The sequence below is a fragment of the Equus asinus genome, chromosome 26, assembly GCF_041296235.1.
Source record: "Equus asinus isolate D_3611 breed Donkey chromosome 26, EquAss-T2T_v2, whole genome shotgun sequence".
Lineage (NCBI taxonomy): Eukaryota > Metazoa > Chordata > Mammalia > Perissodactyla > Equidae > Equus > Equus asinus.
The window spans coordinates 34,331,164-34,348,975 of NC_091815.1; the positions used below are offsets into that span (position 1 = coordinate 34,331,164).

Here is a 17,812-nt window from a genome sequence, read left to right on the forward strand (position 1 = left end):
GGGGCGGGAAAAGGTGTTAAAGGAGGCGGGATGGGCCGCTAACGTTGGCTGGCTTGGCAGCACAAGGAGAACCGAGGAGGCGGGGCTGGATGTAAGAAAGAGATCTGATTGAACTGAACAAAAAGAGGGGGCGAGGCAGAGGAAGGGGACAAGTCTACGCTATTTACAGAGGCCTGAGTGGCTGTGACAGAGGGATGGGCGGGGCCACAAGGGGGGGGGAGGCCGCCCTGATTGGCCAGAGAAGGATCGCGGGCCCGGACCTAAAGAGCCCGCACACAGGCCCTGCTGGGGAGGGGCAGATGGAGACGGTCGGGTTGGGCTCCTAACATTGCTTGGAAGAGGCAGGAGGATCTTAAGAAGAAGCAGGGTCGGAAAAAGTAGAAACAGACCTGATTGGGCTGGGAGAGTGAAGGGGCGGGACCGAACGAGGGCGGGAACTGGAAAGGGAGCGTGGAGAGCACTTCCACGCGAAGTGGCCCTAGGCTGGCCTGAAAGGGGACAGGGCAAGGGGAACAAGGACTGAGACCCAGTGAGAAGGGGCGGAGATGAGCGAGGCCTGGAAACCTGACAGCGTCTGGATAGGACTGAGGGAGGGGGCGAGGTAAAGGGGCGGGGCGGGGCAGCAAACTCGGTCAGCTTAGACGGGGAGTGTCAGGTTGAAAGGCGCCGGACTGAGGATGGGGGGTGGGGTCTACGAATGGTAGAAAATGTTTTGAACGGGCTGTGGGAAGGCGAGACGGGGCTTTAAGGGGCTTGAAAGTAACCAGGCCAGGCGGGGGCGGGGCAGGGCTAAGAGAGGGTAGAGGAATGGGAGACGGGGCCGCTAAGAGAAAGGTGAGACCTGTAAAGAGTACAACGCTACCAGCCTGGGAGTCTTGGGGGCCAGAGGACCTGGGAGAGAGCCCTAAGTGTCAGCGGGGTCTTGGAGGGCGGGGCGAGAACTTCCAACTGGTGAGGGAAACAGCAGACTACAGACAGGAGGACCAAGGGATGGAGGGAACCCGAACACAGGCGGAGGGGAGACGCCAAAGCGCCTGGAGTCACAGTGTAGGCTGAGACAGTAGGCGGGGCCAATGGGAAATGGGGCGGGGCTAGGTGTCAGAGAATTCTGGTGGGAGGGGACAGATGGAGGGTTGGGGCGGAGCTAATAGAGGGGCGGGGCCAGAGCTAGGCGGACCACCCCGGAGCGGGCCCGGCCCCGCCCCCTGGGCCGGCCTTGACACCGGCGGCAGGGCGCAGGCGCAGGCGCAGGGGCTGGGGCGGGGCCAGCGGCTGCGGCGGGGGCTGCGGCGGGAGGAGGCGGTGCCTGTGGGAGCGGAGGGGGCGGGTCAGGGGCTGCGGGCGGCCGCGCGGCACCGGCCCTGACCCGCCGCCTCCCTCTGCAGGTGCGGCGGCTGGTTCGTATCCCTCCCACCCACCCCCGCTCCCGTCTCTGTGTCTCTTGGTGTCCCTTTGTCTCCCCTTTCTCTGAGTATTTGTTCCCCCGTCTCTGCCCTCATCCCTCGGAGAATCTGGTCCCTCTTTTCTGTCTCCGGGCTCCCTCTGGGGCTCTGTCCCATTGTTCTCTGAATCTTCCCCTTCTGAGTCTTTGCCCCTCTTCTCTTTAAGCCTCAGTCTCCTCTCCCCCGACCGTGGCTCAGTTCCCCACCCCCAGTATCCTTCTCCTGGTCTCTGACTTTTTTCTCAGGGGTTTGCCTCTCTCCCTGGGTCTCTGTCCCCTTCCCTCTCTGGGTCCCTGTCCCCCTCTCTCTGGGTCTCTGTCGTACTCTCTCTGGGTCTCTGTCCTACTCTCTCTGGGTCTCTGTCGTACTCTCTCTGGGTCTCTGTCCTACTCTCTCTGGGTCTCTGTCGCCCTCTCCCTGGGTCTCTGTCTCCCTCTCTCTGGGTATCTGTCCTCCTCTCTCTGGGTCTCTGTCCCCCCCTCTCTGGGTCTCTGTTCCCCTCTCCCTGGGTCTCTGTCCCCCTCTCTCTGAGTCTCTGTCCCCCCTTCTCTCTGGGTCCCTGTCCCCCTCTCTCTGGGTCTCTGTGCCCCCTTCTCTGTGGGTCTCTGTCCCCCTCTCCCTGGGTCTCTCTGTCCTACTCTCTCTGGGTCTCTGCTCCCCTCTCCCTGGGTCTCTGTCCCCCTCTCCCTGGGTCTCTCTGTCCCTCATCTCTCTGGGTCTCTGTCCCCCTCTCCCTGGGTCTCTGTCCCCCTCTCTCTGGGTCTCCGTCCTCCTCTCTCTGGGTCTCTGTCCCCCTCTCTCTGGGTCTCTGTCCCCCTCTCTCTGGGTCTCTGTCCCCCCTTCTCTGTGGGTCTCTGTCCCCCTTTCCCTGGGTCTCTCTGTCCCTCATCTCTCTGGGTCTCTGTCCCCCTCTCCCTGGGTCTCTGTCCCCCTCTTTCTGGGCCTCTGTACCCTCTCCGTAGATTTCTGTCCCCTCTAGGTCTCTGTTCCTCCTCCTTGTGTCTCTGTCCTCCACTCCCCTCCTTCCCCCCACTCTCTGGGTCTCTACCTATCCATCTGAGTCTGTTCCCTCTTATCCTGACGACCTTCCAACCTGTCTTTTCCCCCTCGTCTTTCTCTTTCCTTCCTCTGTCTCTGCCTTTTCTCTTTCTCTCTGTCCCCTCCCCAGGTCTCTTCCTCCCCGCATGTCTCTTTCACCCCCTTCTGAGTCTCTGTCCCCCTCTTTCTGAGTCTGTTCCCACTTCTTTGGGACTCTGTCCCCCCGCTGTCCTTCAGTCTCTGTCCCTCTCTCTGGATCTCTGTCCCTTTCCCAGGCTCCCTCACCCCCATGACCCCCTCTAACCCCTATCCTGGCCAGGACTCGAGGCTGCGTCACTGCAGAGAGAGTTGCAGAAGTTGGGCCTGTCCTGCGGACCAGGCAGGTAGTTTCCCTTGCCCCCCGGACCCTGGGCTCCCCCGCTGCCCCCGCCGATCCAGAGTCCTCGTATCCTCGGGCAGTCCTCAAGCCCCCCTGGGACCCAGGAGAGCAGAGCAAAGACACTGGGGCTTCCTACTCTTCTCCGCCCAGGATTCTGGTGTATCCCCAGGCAGAAGCAGCGGATCCTAAGGTGAGGGTCTGGGCTTGGGTTGAGTGAGGCTTCTGGGCAAGTCCAGGGTGGGGGTGGGGGTGGGGGCTGGAGCAGGAGTTGGGTAGGCAGTGGGGCTGGGAGGGGGGGCCAGGGTAAGGACCTAAGTCCGCCCTCCTCCCTTATACCCCCCTCCCCCCTCTACTTTTCTCTTGCGCTGTTGACAGCAGCCAGGCACGGGATCAAGTGACCAAATCAGCATTTTTGCAGAGGTCAGAAGGTGGGGGAGAGGGTGCGGGCTGGGGGGGGGGGGCGCTTGGAATAGGGGGGAATATGGGATGAACCTCGGGATTAGAGGAGGGAGGAGGCAGCGGGCGAGGAGTAACAGGATGGTCCAGACTCCATCAGGCCCTGGGAAATGTGGATGCCGTCACTCCCTAATGGCCCTCCCCGGCCCTACCAGGGTAGATGGGGGATTGGGGAGCCTGGATTCCCCACCCATCGGAGGGCTTCTGGAGGCACGAGGAGGGCTCAGGTTACGGGACACCCAACCCTGCAAACGGACCGGGGGAAGTGGACTCGGCTTCTGGCGACAGACACCAGGAGGGGGGAAGCCAATGTCTGTCCACGTCTGCAGACCCTTTCCCCACCCCTCCTCCTTCCCGATCTATCCTTTCCTGGTCCTCAAGGCACAAAAATTCCCGAAAGCTCCAAACTCTCACCGCCGTCATCCTCAGCACCCCCTCCTAACTCTCCCTGCCCCATTCCCTAAGGCCCTGGAATTGGGGAAGGGTCTTCCCCTTTCTGATTTCTAGGACCCCTTCGGTTTCTCCGCCCCCATTCCTATCCGTACCATTTCCAGGAAAGAGGGTCTCCCGGACACTAAAGCTGAAAATATGGGGACTCTCTGCCTACGATTCTTGGTGCCCCGAGACCCTCCAAGTACTTTGGCCGCTAAAGCTCCTTATTGAAGGGGATCTCTCCGCTGTAATCTTTGAGGCCCCGTCTCCCGAGTCCCCCACCTTTAAAACTACGATTTGGGCTGTCTTACCGCCCCCAGACCCTGAGCCTTCTCCCCCTCTCCCGTACTCACCCCAAGTCGAGGCGGGGCGGGGATGGGGGAATCCGGGGCTGGCGATGGGGGGAGGGGTGACCCAGACCCGGCAGCTCTGGGCGGCAAGAGGCTGCGGAGGGGGGAGTGACATCATCGCCGGAGGAGGGGCAGCACAGCTCCCCCCAACCCGGGGGCTTCAAGCTCCGCCTTTATGGCGGACCCAGGGGTCCCGGGATCCCAAGGGGAGGGAAAAGGAACGGGAGATGAAGTCTGCGGAAATGGTATCCCCTCCGCTTAGAACAAGGGTTGGAAAATCCTTTACGATTTCAGTCCCCCCCCACTGCCACCTGTCGCTGCCGTCGCGACCTGTCGCCTCCTACGCATGTTGTGGCTGCACCCGCCCCCGGCAGGGCGTGAACACGGGTTGGACTACAACGTCCGTGTTGCTCCGCGGTGTGGGGCGCCTTGGATGAAAGGCAGTGTAGGCGCGAGGCCTCATGGGATTCGTAGTATAAGACCCCGGTATCGGTGTGAGCCCTGGAAAATAGGAGCGCCACCTTTATCCTCCCTTTCTTCCTCAGCTCCAGAGAGCGAGACACTAATTTTACTCTTCAAAACTCACGAGCTTAAAAAAAAAAAGAGGCGATCCAGGTGGGTTCAATGTAAATAGTGGAGTATTTTACTGAGTAGCGGTGCCTCTGCTACGACCCTTTGCGCATGCGCCTAACTGGGGCGTCCACCGGAGAACTGCGCCTGCGTGGGTCCAACCCCTTCGACGTCACGCCCCGCGAGGACGAGCGCGCGCCAGCCCCACTCGGGCCCCGCCGTTCATGTCCCCACGGTCGAAGACGGCCACGAAGCTGCCCAAGAAGACGTCACCGAGGATCCAGAGGGGCCCTGTGGGTGGAGGCACGTCCAGGGCCGCAAAGCCGGACAAGCAGAGGCGGACGCCACCCCGAACAATCTGCAGGGCGACAACGCGGGCAATGGGGTGACAACACGGCCACCGGGCCCGCCCCTTCCCCGGGAGCCAAAGCTTCGCCCCGCCCACTGCCCCGGGCACTGGAAACGCACTCCCAGTTCCACCCTCTCAAGCCTCATTGAATTGCATCACTCTGACGTCATTGAGACGGCCACCTACCTGGATGACGTAGTCCTGGGCCGTGAGGGTAAACCAGGTCCCCCCAAGGAGGAGGGACACTGGAGGGAGCCTTGGGATTGTGGAGCACTGGAGGAGGTACTGCGGGAGAAGAGGGAAAAGCGGAGATGAGGGCTTCCTGCTCCGCTCAGTTCCTTCCGTGGCCCCCCAGTGCCGTCGGGTGGTGTCCACATTGGGCAGCTGGCTGTTCAGGGGCTCGGGTGGTGAGGCTCTGCCGCCTTCTCTAGCCTTACCGGCTCCTCCCTCACCCCTATATAATTGTTGCCACTTCCTCTAGTCTCTTATTCAGTCAAATCCTTCTCCTCTGTCTAATTGTAGATCCAAAACTGGTGGCCCCTGGGCACCAGCCGGGGCCCAGGAAATCTGGGGCATGGCAACACAGGTGACAGAATGTCAGGAGGGGCACTCCCAGCAGGCTAGGGGGTGTAGCTCAGGGGTAGAGCGTTTGGCTGCAGATCAAGAGGGTCCTAGTTCAACTTCTGGGTCCCTCCTGGTGGTGTTTGAATTTATTGCCAAACACAGATAAATGGTTTCCCTGGTATCACGTTCTATTTAACAGCAATGTCTGCAGTCGCCTTCACCACACTCCCCCAGACCGGGTTATTTTTTCAGGTGTCTTCTCTCCCCTAGCATAGTAAAGTGCGGTAGATTGACCCACTATTGTCCAACGAAGCAATTCTTAGCTGTTTATTTGTGGATCCTTGCCCTTTATAAGTGATGTCAAAGATTGATAAGATTGAGAAGGACAAATAGACAACTGAACAGGAATGAAAAAATATTGATTAACTTACCAACAAATTGACACTGCATACAATCAAAGGCTTCGTGTGTATTTTGACTCCACAAGTGAAAAGTGTGGGTAGTTATATTTTGACAGTCTGGGCTAGCATAGTTCACATTGCTGTTTCCTTCCAGCCCGGGCAGCCCCACTCCCTTGACCACTGTGATCTAGCTGCTTCCCTTGCTCATTACAAGCCTGTATTCTCGGCATTTGACTCGGAGCCTCACGAACTGAGTTTTCTCCCCTATCCCAGAAGCGCCAAAGAGCACAGTGATAGAGTCACAGAAATTCGGACCTGGAAGGACCCACTCCTGCCCGGAAACTGCAGGGCCTCCTGAGGTGGAAGTGGGTGGGCAGCTCTCGGGGTGCACCGTGCCCCACTTCGTGCGGCTTCTGTGGGGCTAGCTCTCCTCCCATGCCTCGCTGCTCCTGCCCTGTCGCCTTTCCCTGGGTGTCAATGTTCCCTGAGGCTGCTCCCAGGACCTCCTCTCTCTCCCAGGGAGGGCCCCCCCACCTCCTTGGCTCTGATGGAGTCTAAGGGCTGGTGGCCCCTGACTGTAATTCCTGAGCTTCTTTCACACCACCCCTAGGTGTCCCCAGGCCCCCAGCCTCCTGCTCCCATCCAACCCTGAATAAACCCGCACTATCTCCTCCCATCCACTGAGTCACTCAGAGGAGACCCCTGGGAGGTGTCCTTCCTCCTCCCACTCCCCCCCCCCCACCCCCCAGCCTGTAACTCGCAAGGTTCAGGGCATCCTGCCCTAGAATACCTCCCACCCACCTGATTCCCACCTGATTCCCTCCCTCGGGCCCCAGCATCCTGGGCAATGTCTGTCATTAAGCCCCCGTCAGCCTCCCCAGCCGACATCCACCGGACGCCATGTCCTCACCTCCCCCGCTAGCAGAGGGATTCCCCCAATGGCTGCATGCAAGGCTCGGATCTCCTCAGTGGGTCCCGTGATTAGAGACGTGCCTGTGTCCAGAATGGCAGCACAGCCCTGGGCACAAAGAGTCAGCCCTGTGCCCACCTTCACACTGTGAGGCAGAAAGGGGCACTCGTTGGAGCCAGCATCCCAGAGTCCCGCCCCCGCCTCCCCCTGCCTCAGACCCTGGAGTCCAGGCCCCCAGCCCCTCCTCCCTCAGACCCAGGAGTCCAGGCCCCCAGCCCCTCCTCCCTCAGACCCAGGAGTCCAGGCCCCCAGCCCCTCCTCCCTCAGACCCAGGAGTCCAGGCCCCCAGCCCCTCCTCCCTCAGACCCAGGAGTCCAGCGCCCAGCCCCTCCTCCCTCAGACCCAGGAGTCCAGCCCCCAGCCCCTCCTCCCCAGTACACAGGAGGCCAGGTCCCTCACCGCTCCATGTGGATCTGCCAGTAGGCAGGGATCGTGACTGGCACGAAGGTGAGGGGTGGGATGTAGTGGGCTGGGTCTGAGCCGCCCAGAACCAGCTCTCCTCCATCAGCCGCCTCAGGGTCCCTGCGGAGGCAGGGGGCTGTCAGTGTCTCGACGGTTCCCCTGTCAGCCCCGGGAGTAGCCAGGGAAGGGACATCCTGCCAATGGGGTGGTTTCTGGGTTCTAGGTCGGGTAGTGGGATGCAGGCCTAGATGCTGGGACTGGAAGCAAGGCAAGAAGTGGAGAGAAATGGGGCATTTCTTGGTGGAGGTTAGGATTTTAGGGTTTTGGGGGCTTCCTGAAGTGAGCACGGGACTTGGTTTGGCTGTGGAAGGTAAAACATTGGGGGGGAGGAATTTAAGTGGAGCATTGGGGTTTCTGAATTGGCTCTGGAAGGTGTGATTGTGTAGGGGTGGGGTGGCTTCCTAGGTGGATGGGGAGACTTTCTGAGTTGCATGTCTCCCGGTTCAAAGGGTTACATTGCTGAGCTGGTTGTAAGTGATAGGAAGAGGGGGTGGGAGGGGACTTCCTGGAGGTGTGGGAGGGCAGGGTCTGCTAGCAGGTGGATGGGACTTCCTGAGTAAGGTGGACATCGGGGTAACTGAAAGAGGCGTAGGATTTTCTGCATGTGAGGGATGGGCCTCCCCAAGGGGAGGTGGAGACTTCCTGGCTGGTGGGTGGGACTTTCTGAGGGTTAGGCTGGGCTTTCTGAAAGGTGGGTGGGGCTTCCTGGCTTCTGGCGTGTATTCTCAAATGGAATTTGGGCTTTCTTTATGGTGAAGGGGGGCTTCCTAAGTTCAGTATTTGATTGGGTAGGGTATAGATTTCCTGGTTTGAGTTTGAAACATGGAGCATTTAAAATGATGGTGGGTTTCTTTAGTAGGTCTTAAGGTGTTGTTTAGTGAGTAGGACTTCTGAATAGGGGTCAGGTGTTTCTTATATTGGGATAGTGACTTCCTGAATGGAGGATGCAACTTCCTGTATTGTGGATGACTTCCTAAGGGGAGAAGGGCTCAGTGACTTCCTGAATGGAGGGTGGGACTTCCAGTGTTGGGTGGATGACTTCCCAAGTGGAGAATGGCTCAGTGGCTTCCTGAATGGAGAGTGGGACTTCCTTTATTGCTTAAGGGGCTTCCCAAAGGAGGGCAGAACATCCTGCTTGGGGCTAGGACTCAGGAAGGTGGCCCCTCCCCTGTTACCTGTTGAGGTAGAAGGAGAAGACGGGCTTATCCAGCAGCCCCTCGTCCACCAATGTATCCAGTGGGGGCCGAACTCCTTCCACGGCCAAAATGGGGAAACCGAGGCCCAATATCCCATCGAAGTGGGCAATAGTGAAGATCAGGCTGGGCTCTGACAGGGCCTCCCCAAAAACCACTGATGCACCCGTGATTCCCCCAATCTAGGGGTAGATTCAAATGGGGGAAGTTACTTCTGGGAGGACAGTTCTTACATATCCCTGGGATCTCCCAAAATAAGGCATGAATCCCAGGTCTGGGGACCTCTGGGAACAACGCCAGCTGCCTAGGAAGCTTTCCTCTTCACTTAACAAGGCCTGCCCCTCTACCCAGAAAGCCCCGCCCCTCCATGGGAAGCCCCACCCCTTTTTACAAGGAAGCCCCGCCCCTCATTGGGAGGCCCCACCCCTTCTACCTAGGAAGCTCCACCCCTCTACCCCAGTAGCCCCATCCCTTTTACTTGGGAAGCCCAGCCCCTCGTTGGGAAGCTCCACCCCTTTTGCCAGGGAAGCCCCGCCTCCTCAAGCCCCTCTAAGCTAGATGTCTTAGACGTTAGGCTTCTCCCAGCCTCAAGCCTCCCTGGAGTCAAAGGTCACGCACAGTCAGCTTGTCCTCACTCAGGATGCCATTTAGCCGCCCGGTTCCATATTGAATGGCAAACTTGGTCCCATTGGGCTTGAAGGAGCTGGAGGCTTTGGGGTTGAAGCGATGGTGGAACCCTAGGTCAGAAGGTCAAGGAGGTGTCACTGAGGGAAGGGAGTCTCCCCAATGCCTCCTGCCCCTCTGACCTTCTCACCTGTGTGGGTGTGTTAGAAGAGAAAAGGGTCCCCAAAACCCCTGGGAAGCCACCTTCTCCAGCCCCACCTCCCTTCACCCCCACTCAGCCTTATCCTGCCCCATGAAAGCTCACAGCAGGGCAGACTGAAGAAATGGCATCTCACGGACGGGACCCAGAGATTGGAGGAGCCAGTGTCAAAGACGACAGAGAAGTTCTGTGGGGGTGTTCCCAGCCCGATTTCCCCGTAATACTGGGCCTGATGGCAAAACAGGAGGAGCGTGAAGGATGAGCTTGACTTGAGGGCAGGAGGGCGGGGCCGTGTGGGGCTGTGACTCACGTTCATGTAGTCAGAGAGAGGCAAGAAGATGGGCTTGTCCCCGGGGGATGGAGCCCCCATCCTGGGGGGTTTTGCTGGCTTCCCCCATCCCCTCAGTGGGTTCAGGACCCCGCGTCCAGTGTAGACTCGGCGAAGAGGGATCCTGTGGGAGAGGAGGACACCCTCTATAACACTTTCCCAAATAAGACTTAATGACAATGTAAACATCTCCTTGGCTCTACAATAACAGCCGTTCCCGGAGACCCTACCAAACCATGATGACAGATTTCCCCCAAAGACTCTACAGAGTAAACCATCCCGAACAAACCTTCCCCCAAACCTTTCAACAAGTGACATTTCAAATAACATAAAATAAGCCATTCCCAGGGAACGGACATTCACAGAGTTTCCCAAAAACCCTAACATAAAACTAGCCTTGGCAAAGACCCTTTCGTGCCTCAACTCATGATGTCAGAGACCATTTCCCCCACCGCTGGGGGAAAGGATGTCAATGCCAAATCCCAATTTCACTGCTTCCACTAAAGTACCTTCCAGATACATCAAAGACTTAGTGTGCAATTTAAAATGATTAGAGCACTGGAAGGAAGGAAAGTGGTCAACTCTAGGAAGAGAAAGGCTTTTCTAAGCATGATACCAAGATCATGTATCATGGAGGGAATATCGATGAGGTTGACTCTAAAATGACAAACTTCTGCACCCCCTCCCTCCAACACAAAAAGCTGCAAATAAAGCCAAAAGAAAAAGGAATCTGGGGAAAATAATTACAGGTTGTATGTCTCAAAGAGTTAATATCTCTAAGATGCAAGGAGCTTCTGAAAATAAATAAGAATAAGATAAATAACCCAGTGTTGGGAGACACTTCTCCAGGAGTCTCTTGTATTTCTGCAGAGACACTGACTGCTTTTGTCCAGACTGTCTTTTCAAGGATTTTGTTTAGTGAACAGCATTGAAAGAGAGACAGTGTCTCTCTCTGGAGCAAATGGCGGGCAGGCATATGATCCATTATAGAAGATTCAGGTTCCCTAAGCTTAGGGTTCTTCTCCTGTGGTGCACCTCACTGCCCTCTTTATTTCACCCTGTGGGAACGGTGATTCAGAAAACTAGCACAAATGCTGATGGTCTGGCTACTCCTCTTGCTGGGCGTAATAAACCGTCCTCTGTCTCTGATCTGGGAGTCTTGTGTCTTTTACCAGCAGCCATGAAACTGCGGCAAGCTGACTTCACAGTTCTTGACATTCAGTAGGAAAATGGGCCAGGGACACACACAAGGAATTTTCAAAAGAAGTACAAACCGCTTCCAAATACATAGAAAGATGTTCAACCCCAGTAGTCACCAAAGAAATATGAATGACAAGAACGAAAACCTTTTTTTCGACTTGTAGATTAGCAAAGAAAGACAAATGCTCACTCTTGGCTGGAGGGTGTAGATTGATAGAAAGTTTCTAGAAGGTGCTTAGGTAATGGTATCCTGGCGCTTGAAATTGTACACATCTTTCAACCCAACTAAGTTTCAGTTCTAGGAATTTTATCTACAGATCCTTGGACAAGGGCGCAAAGATGTGTTTATGAGGACGTGTCTGATTTTGAAAACCGGAGACCAACCAGTGGCCAACACTGGGTCTGGTTCTGGTCTGCTATAGAACGTGCATAGAATGGAATCCATTAAACCACTAAGAAGGAGGAAGTGTCTCTCTATGCCGGTGGTTGCCAAACCTTAGCGTGAAGCTTCCGCTCCACCTGGAGCAGGGGTGATAGGCAACATTTTCTGTAAAGGCTTTGCAGGCCATCCATCTCTGACACAATTCTGTCAATGTAGCACCAAACCAGCCGTAGACAACATGTCAACGAATTTCCATGGCTGAGTCCCATTAAAATTTATTTGCAAAAACAGGTGGCAGGCTGCATTTGGCCCTGGAGCTGCGTGTTTGCCAACCCCTGACCCAGAGGGCTAGTTAAAGTTCAGAACTCTCAGTTTCTGATTGAGTAGGTCCCAGTAGCACCCAAGAATTTGCATTTCTAAGTTCCCAGGCAACACTCAGAGAATCACTGCTCTTTGCATTGACTTGGGAAATGGCCATGATCTATTAGGTTCAAAAAGCGGGTTAGCAAACATCATGTGCGGTCATATTTTTGCACCTGCCTGCAGCCACTCCTTGGAGCCCCGGGCCCTCACTCACAGCTGTGTCCCCTCCTTGACTCAGTCTTGGAGAGGCTTGAGAATGTGAAGTGGGGAAAAGGGTTCCTGGAGGAGGACCCTCCTTCCCCCTCAAGAGTTCCGGGGGTGGTGGAGAGAAGGGCCGGGGCGGGGGGGGGGGGGGGGGGGGGGGCGCGCGGGGGGGAGGGGAGAGACAATGGGGGAGGCACCAGAGGTGGGAGCCGAGCGGGGAGAAAGGTCACTGGGGTCCCCAGAACTGGACTTCTTGAGACCTAAACAGTTTGGAAGATGCGAATCTGGCGGAATTTCAGTTTAAATGTCACAGACTTGGGTCTCCAAGATCTGCTGGGGGTGGGAGGGGGTCGTGTGTCTGGTGACCCCAATACCAGATCATCAGAGATCAGACTGGAATTCGCGCTGGAGCAGAGGAGGAGGGGTCCCCAAGCAAGGGTCTCAGGGGTGGAAGATCTTGGACTAAAAGGGATGGGGTCTCAGGAGATGTCAAGGGGAGAGCTGCGTTTGCAGATCTGGGAACCCAAGAAATAGGAGTCATGGATCTTGGGGTGCCAGGTTTGGGAGCCCCAGACCTGAAGGGCAAGAGGGGGAGAGCCTGTCCCAGGTTTGGGGTGGTGGGGGGGGTCCCCAGTACCGGATCAGGGTGGCCCCGGAGGGCTGGACGGTCAGCAGCAGCAGCAGCAGCAGCGGCAGCCGAGACATCTCTGGGGACCGGGGTGTGGCCCCCGCGGCCCGCGGTTCTCTTTTCTTCCCCCGGAGACTCCGCCCGGTCCACCGCCCACCGCCAGGTTCGGAGGTGACCAGGACAGGAAGTCTCTCGGTGGGCGACCCGTGGCGGGGGAAGACGGTGGTATTTTTGGAGGGATGTGCGGTGTATATTTGTAGGGCGGCCAGAAGCCTTATCCTGCGTCCCTGGGCGCCTCACTCCCAATTTCAATGATGCTGGGGAGGGGGGGGGGTCCCTGCTCCCCCCGCCCCCGCCCCCCATCCTTTAGCTGCTCTCACTTTTACTTACAACTTTCACTTCGCTTTTCTGAGACTCATTAACCACAAGGGTTTTCTTGGGCAACACAGGGCGGGGCGGGGTGTTTGCGAAGGGTCCAGGGGAAGGGAGAGGAGGCCAGACGAGAGGCCTCCACCCCATCTTAAGTGGGCCTGCCGGAGTGCCGGGGCCCCCACTCTTCAGTGCTTTATTTGGAAAATAGTGAAACACACATAAAAATCGCCCACCGACCCATCACCATCGAAAAAACATAGCAGTAACTCATAATGTCTCTCTCTCTCTCTTGCCTGGCCCCCTCGTCCCTCATTAAGATTCTCTAACATTAACAAGCATCAGAAAACCTAGTGAAAATGCAGATTCCCGGGAACCCCCTCTGAGATTCTGATTCCAAAGGCCTGAGAGGCAGCCCAAGAATCTGCATTTTAAACAAACTCTCTGCTCATGGGGCCACAAGCCTTCCTGAGCACCTCTACTCCATCTTTTTGGTTTTCTAGCTTAGCTTGACACCGCAATACCAGCCTGCCCGTTTTTTAAAGCAAATAAAGGTAAACTTTACTTATTGATCAGCAACTTATTTATTTTTTTTCCACTTAATTGTATACTTCGGACTTAAAAAAAAATTAGATGCAACTTACGTATAGTAAAACGCACAAATCTTAAATTCACAACACTGCATCTTCATTCATTTTCCCTAACATGTTATTACGAAGATTTTTTAAGCATATAGAAAAAGTTCCAAGAAATTATATAGTAAACCCCCATTAGCCACTCCCTTGATTGTTCAGTTAACATATTTTGCTGAGGGCCGGCCCGGTGGGGTGGTGGTCGAGTTTGCTCTGCTTCAGTAGCCTGGGGTTCATGGGTTCAGATCTCGGGCACGGACCTACTCCACTCATCAGCCATGCTGTGGTGGTGTCCTACATTCAAAGTAGAGGAAGATTGGCACAGATCTTAGCTCAGGGCCAATCTTCCTACCAAAAAAGACAAAAACAAAAAACAAGATATTTTGCTGGATTTTCTTTTTTTTTTCATTGAACACAATTTTATTGAGCACCTACTAAGTACAGTAGACACTCACCGAGGTGCTGGTGATACAGCAGAAGACAAAACAGACACAAATCCCTGCCCTTACAGAGCTCCTGGAGCTCACATTCTGGTGAAATCAAGATAGGCAAACTAAGCCAGGGAGAAAATGACCAAGTTATGAGCCAAAGAACAATTCTTCTGAGGAGGAACCAAAGGATTCCCTGTTTAAGTCAGAGAGAAACAATGAAGTCTCTAAGGGGTCACCCGAAAGACAGGGCCCTGCTGAGCTCTCTGACCCAGGCCTGAGAAAGCAGGGCTCCCTGTCTCCCCTTTACCACAGTCTTGGGGGAAGGCCAACGCACAGGGCACAGGGCTCCCCGGGGGGGACAAGGGCATTCAAAACCAACCGCACTTCCAGCCCCACAGTAAAGCAATGGTTGTGCATATTTGTTACAAGAATCAAGACAACAGTCTCTCAAATGTGAACTTCAAGGAGGAACATAATGTGCAGGTGATAAAAAAGAAAAAGAACCATGAAACTAAAACGAAAATGTTTACACCATAATAGGTTATTAAAATCAGAACATAGAAAAGATTTTTGCTTAGGAAAATATTTAATCCTTAGCCAAAAAAGGAATAAAATAGAAACTTCATATAAGATAATTTGGCAGTTTTAAATGCAGGCAGATAATTTCTGATTTCAAATGTTCTGTTTTTCTGAGGTAAGACAAACTTGAAAGTATTTGGTCAACCTTGGTTTTATGTAACGGTTTAACGTACAAAGTTTTTTAGGAGTCTTTGGGCCTTCACAAAACAGAGCAGGGCTCCCTGGGTGTAAAAGAAAGTTGTGAATCAACGAAAGAATTCAAAAACCAAAATGGAAACAAGCAAACTACACAGCAAGATGCACTGAGAGAAAAAGAAACTACAGTGAAACCTCGCTAATTAAAATTCATTAGGGACAAGGCAAGTTTGATTAGGTGAAAAATGTAAATAAATTTTTAAAAAAATATTTAAATTCTCCATGAAATACATATGTATATATTTCAGGGATAAAGAGTAAATTGAATGCATGTGAAAAAAAGATATGGTCTCATAAAGATCCTCATGGAAGGCATTTTAATATAATTGAAAAGAGTGATTAGTAATTGGCATATCAACTAGTAAAAGGGTGCTTTTTAAAGAGAGCTTTAATATTGTTTAATTATTGTTTAAGTAGTTCAGACACAACAGGCTTCCTTCCATTCTGTTAATTCACTTCAGCAACCCCTTCAGCTTAACTCATCAAATTCTAGGAAAAATTAATGAGGTTTTACCGTAAAAGTAGAAAAATGAACATTTCAAATGATTAGATTCCAACATCACCCGTACAAAAAAATGAGTAATGACCTTCAGTTTGGAAAGTGCAATGCAGCAAGGACCAGGTGTTCACACAGCTGGAAGCAGAGCCAGGTAAAGAGCAGGAAGTGCTCCCAGGGTTATACCAGTGGTTCCTTTACTCATTAGAAATACAAAACTGCAATCTGGCAATGAAACAGTATAACTACTGCTGATTGGGAGGCACTGAATTTTAAGTTTCTCAGGGGGTGGAGAGAGAGAAATGTGGAATGCAGTCACAGGGGAGTGCTGGTGAAATTCAGTGAGGTTGCAACATCACACGGTAGCAGCAAGATGCGCCTGTACTTCAGGTTTCTGAATGACGTGATTACGGTCAAAATCAAGCAAACAAAAACCCAAACAACCAATACATAAACTCTTGAGTTTTCACATTCCTTTGCACGTGAGACACTGACACAGACCATCATTATCCAGGAAAAATGTGGCTTTCACCACAGTTAAATCTCGATGTGTCTCCCAAATAGAGTGTTTATAAAATAAGTTATTCTAAACCACGTACGTTTAACTTTGGAATGATGGAGAGACACACAGATACACGGATCCATCAAGAGAATCACTCCACTCCGTGTCTGGGTCCAAACCCATCCACGCTTGGTGGGGAATATTAAGTGGCTGAGGCGTGATGAAACAGTGAGGATGCAGGAGCCCAGATGGTACCAGATAAATCACTGGGAGACAATCAAGAAATGACTGTATCAAGTGTCAGGAATTGGCCACAAACAACAAAAATGATTCTAAATACTGTTATCCCAACAAGGAAGACGAGTGAAAAACAATCCCATTTCATCTTTAGAAAGAATCAAGTCACTGAAATTTGATTTCTTGTTAAGTAGTGGTTGCCATTTGCTTGGATGAGGTCTTGAAGGTTCTCCATTTTTTCTCTACCCAGTTTAAGAACACATTGACCGGAAGTCTGTGATAGGGATTTAGTAAACTCTTTTCCTTCCTGCTCCTCATTATGCCAACGCAAGCACACTTATTGCTTCCTGTATGAAGTATTTGACATCCATGTCTTCATCTTGGCCTAACTTCTGTAGCACCGGCTTAACTTCCTCCTGCAAAGCCTCGGTATCTAGAATTGGTCCAATTTTCTGTAGAGATTTGGCACATTGAAACATTCGCTACTTGGTCTCCTGCCATTTTCAATACGATGCGCAGCATCTGTTTAGTGGTTATTTCTCGACCATAGGCTTCGGACAATACGTTAATGCAGAATAAAGTAGTCATTCTATGCAAGTAATTAGGATCATTTTGCCATTACTAACACTTTGGGAACAATGGTATTTTGGGCCCACTCTGTACCAAACTTCTGAACTAGTTTCATGAGGTTGCTGGTGGCGGCTTCATGGATGGCATATACATGGTCCATAAGCCAGGCCATACATAAAGAATTCAGCTTTTCCTCAAAGAATTCCATGCCCAGCTGGCCCACCAGCAGAGGCATGTACTCAATGATGGCCAGCCGGACCCTCCACTTGGCATCTTCAGCCAGCTCCACGATGGCAGGAAGGAGAAACTGAGAGAGCTGACGGTTGCCAATCACTTCATTTACACAGTCTAAATTGGAGATGATATTCAAACAAACTTCAGGACACTCATCCTTTAACTGAGCTAAAAAAAGAGGTAAAAGATGTTCAATAGTATTCTCTTTGCCCAAAATTGTAGACAATCCCATAATTACAGAAGCTAGAGCTGATTTGACATATTGATTTGTATCACACACTAATTCCTTTCTATAGGGCAGAATTTGATTCGTAATGATGGTCTCTCTGCCTTCAGTGGGCAAGTTCTCACAAAGTTCTCTGACTTTGTGGGCAGCAGCTGCTCGGACCTCAGCTTCGCAGTCTTGAAGTAGGTTCTGAAAGGCGGGGATGAGGTCATTTACGGTGATTTTAGGACCCACAGCTTTCTGGAGCTCTGAAAATTTGTTAGCTACCATATAGCGAACTCGCCAGGATTTATCTTCCGCTGCTTGTCGAAGGGTGGGCATCCCCAAAGCCTCAAGGTCATCCTGAGACAGTAACTGAGCAATACTGACACAAGCTTCCACAGGTAGGAGGCGCACTGAATCCTGTTCATCTGAAGCTAGATGAGTCAACAACGGAACAATTTCACTTTTCACACTGTCTAATTCCAAAACTTTTGCAAATTCACCCAACTTGGAAGCAGCAGCACGTCGTACCATTGGTGTGTCATCTGAGCACAAGGAACGAAAAAGTATTGTTTAATTTCTGCTTTGAGAGCATTTGAAGCCCTGGGATAGCAAACGCTGAACAAACCACAGGCAGATGTGCGAGAAGTGAACCAATAGCCACTCGCCCAGGCGTTTCACCAGAGGTGCAAAACGAGCTTCCAGAGCCACAGGAGTATGCTCCTGGGAGATCTGCCTCGGGGACTCCACCGCCTTGTCGCGAAACACAGTCTCTTCCACCGTCGCCAGGCTTTCCAAAGGAGGCAGCAAACAGTGGGCAAAGTC

At 53.2% G+C, this 17,812-nt stretch overlaps 1 protein-coding gene, 1 long non-coding RNA gene and 1 pseudogene across 2 annotated transcripts; 1 reads left to right on the forward strand and 2 right to left on the reverse strand.

Annotated features, from left to right (window-relative positions):
• Positions 1-1,263: 1,263 nt before the first annotated feature.
• LOC123281323 (uncharacterized) lies at positions 1,264-4,783 on the forward strand. The gene is made up of 4 exons (XR_011498390.1): positions 1,264-1,397; positions 2,800-3,049; positions 3,235-3,279; positions 4,643-4,783. It is a non-coding gene; the product is annotated as an uncharacterized lncRNA (long non-coding RNA).
• On the reverse strand, positions 4,718-12,924 carry NAPSA (napsin A aspartic peptidase). The gene is made up of 9 exons (XM_044758849.2): positions 12,544-12,924; positions 9,740-9,881; positions 9,535-9,658; positions 9,225-9,343; positions 8,589-8,788; positions 7,351-7,473; positions 6,892-7,036; positions 5,203-5,301; positions 4,718-5,025 (listed from the first exon to the last, which is right to left on the reverse strand). The coding sequence occupies exons 1-9, from the start codon at positions 12,609-12,611 to the stop codon at positions 4,840-4,842; spliced, it is 1,206 nt and encodes a 401-aa protein (XP_044614784.1). The 5' UTR covers positions 12,612-12,924; the 3' UTR covers positions 4,718-4,839.
• A 3,162-nt stretch (positions 12,925-16,086) lies between these two features.
• LOC106824147 (serine/threonine-protein phosphatase 2A 65 kDa regulatory subunit A beta isoform pseudogene) lies at positions 16,087-17,812 on the reverse strand (annotated as a pseudogene).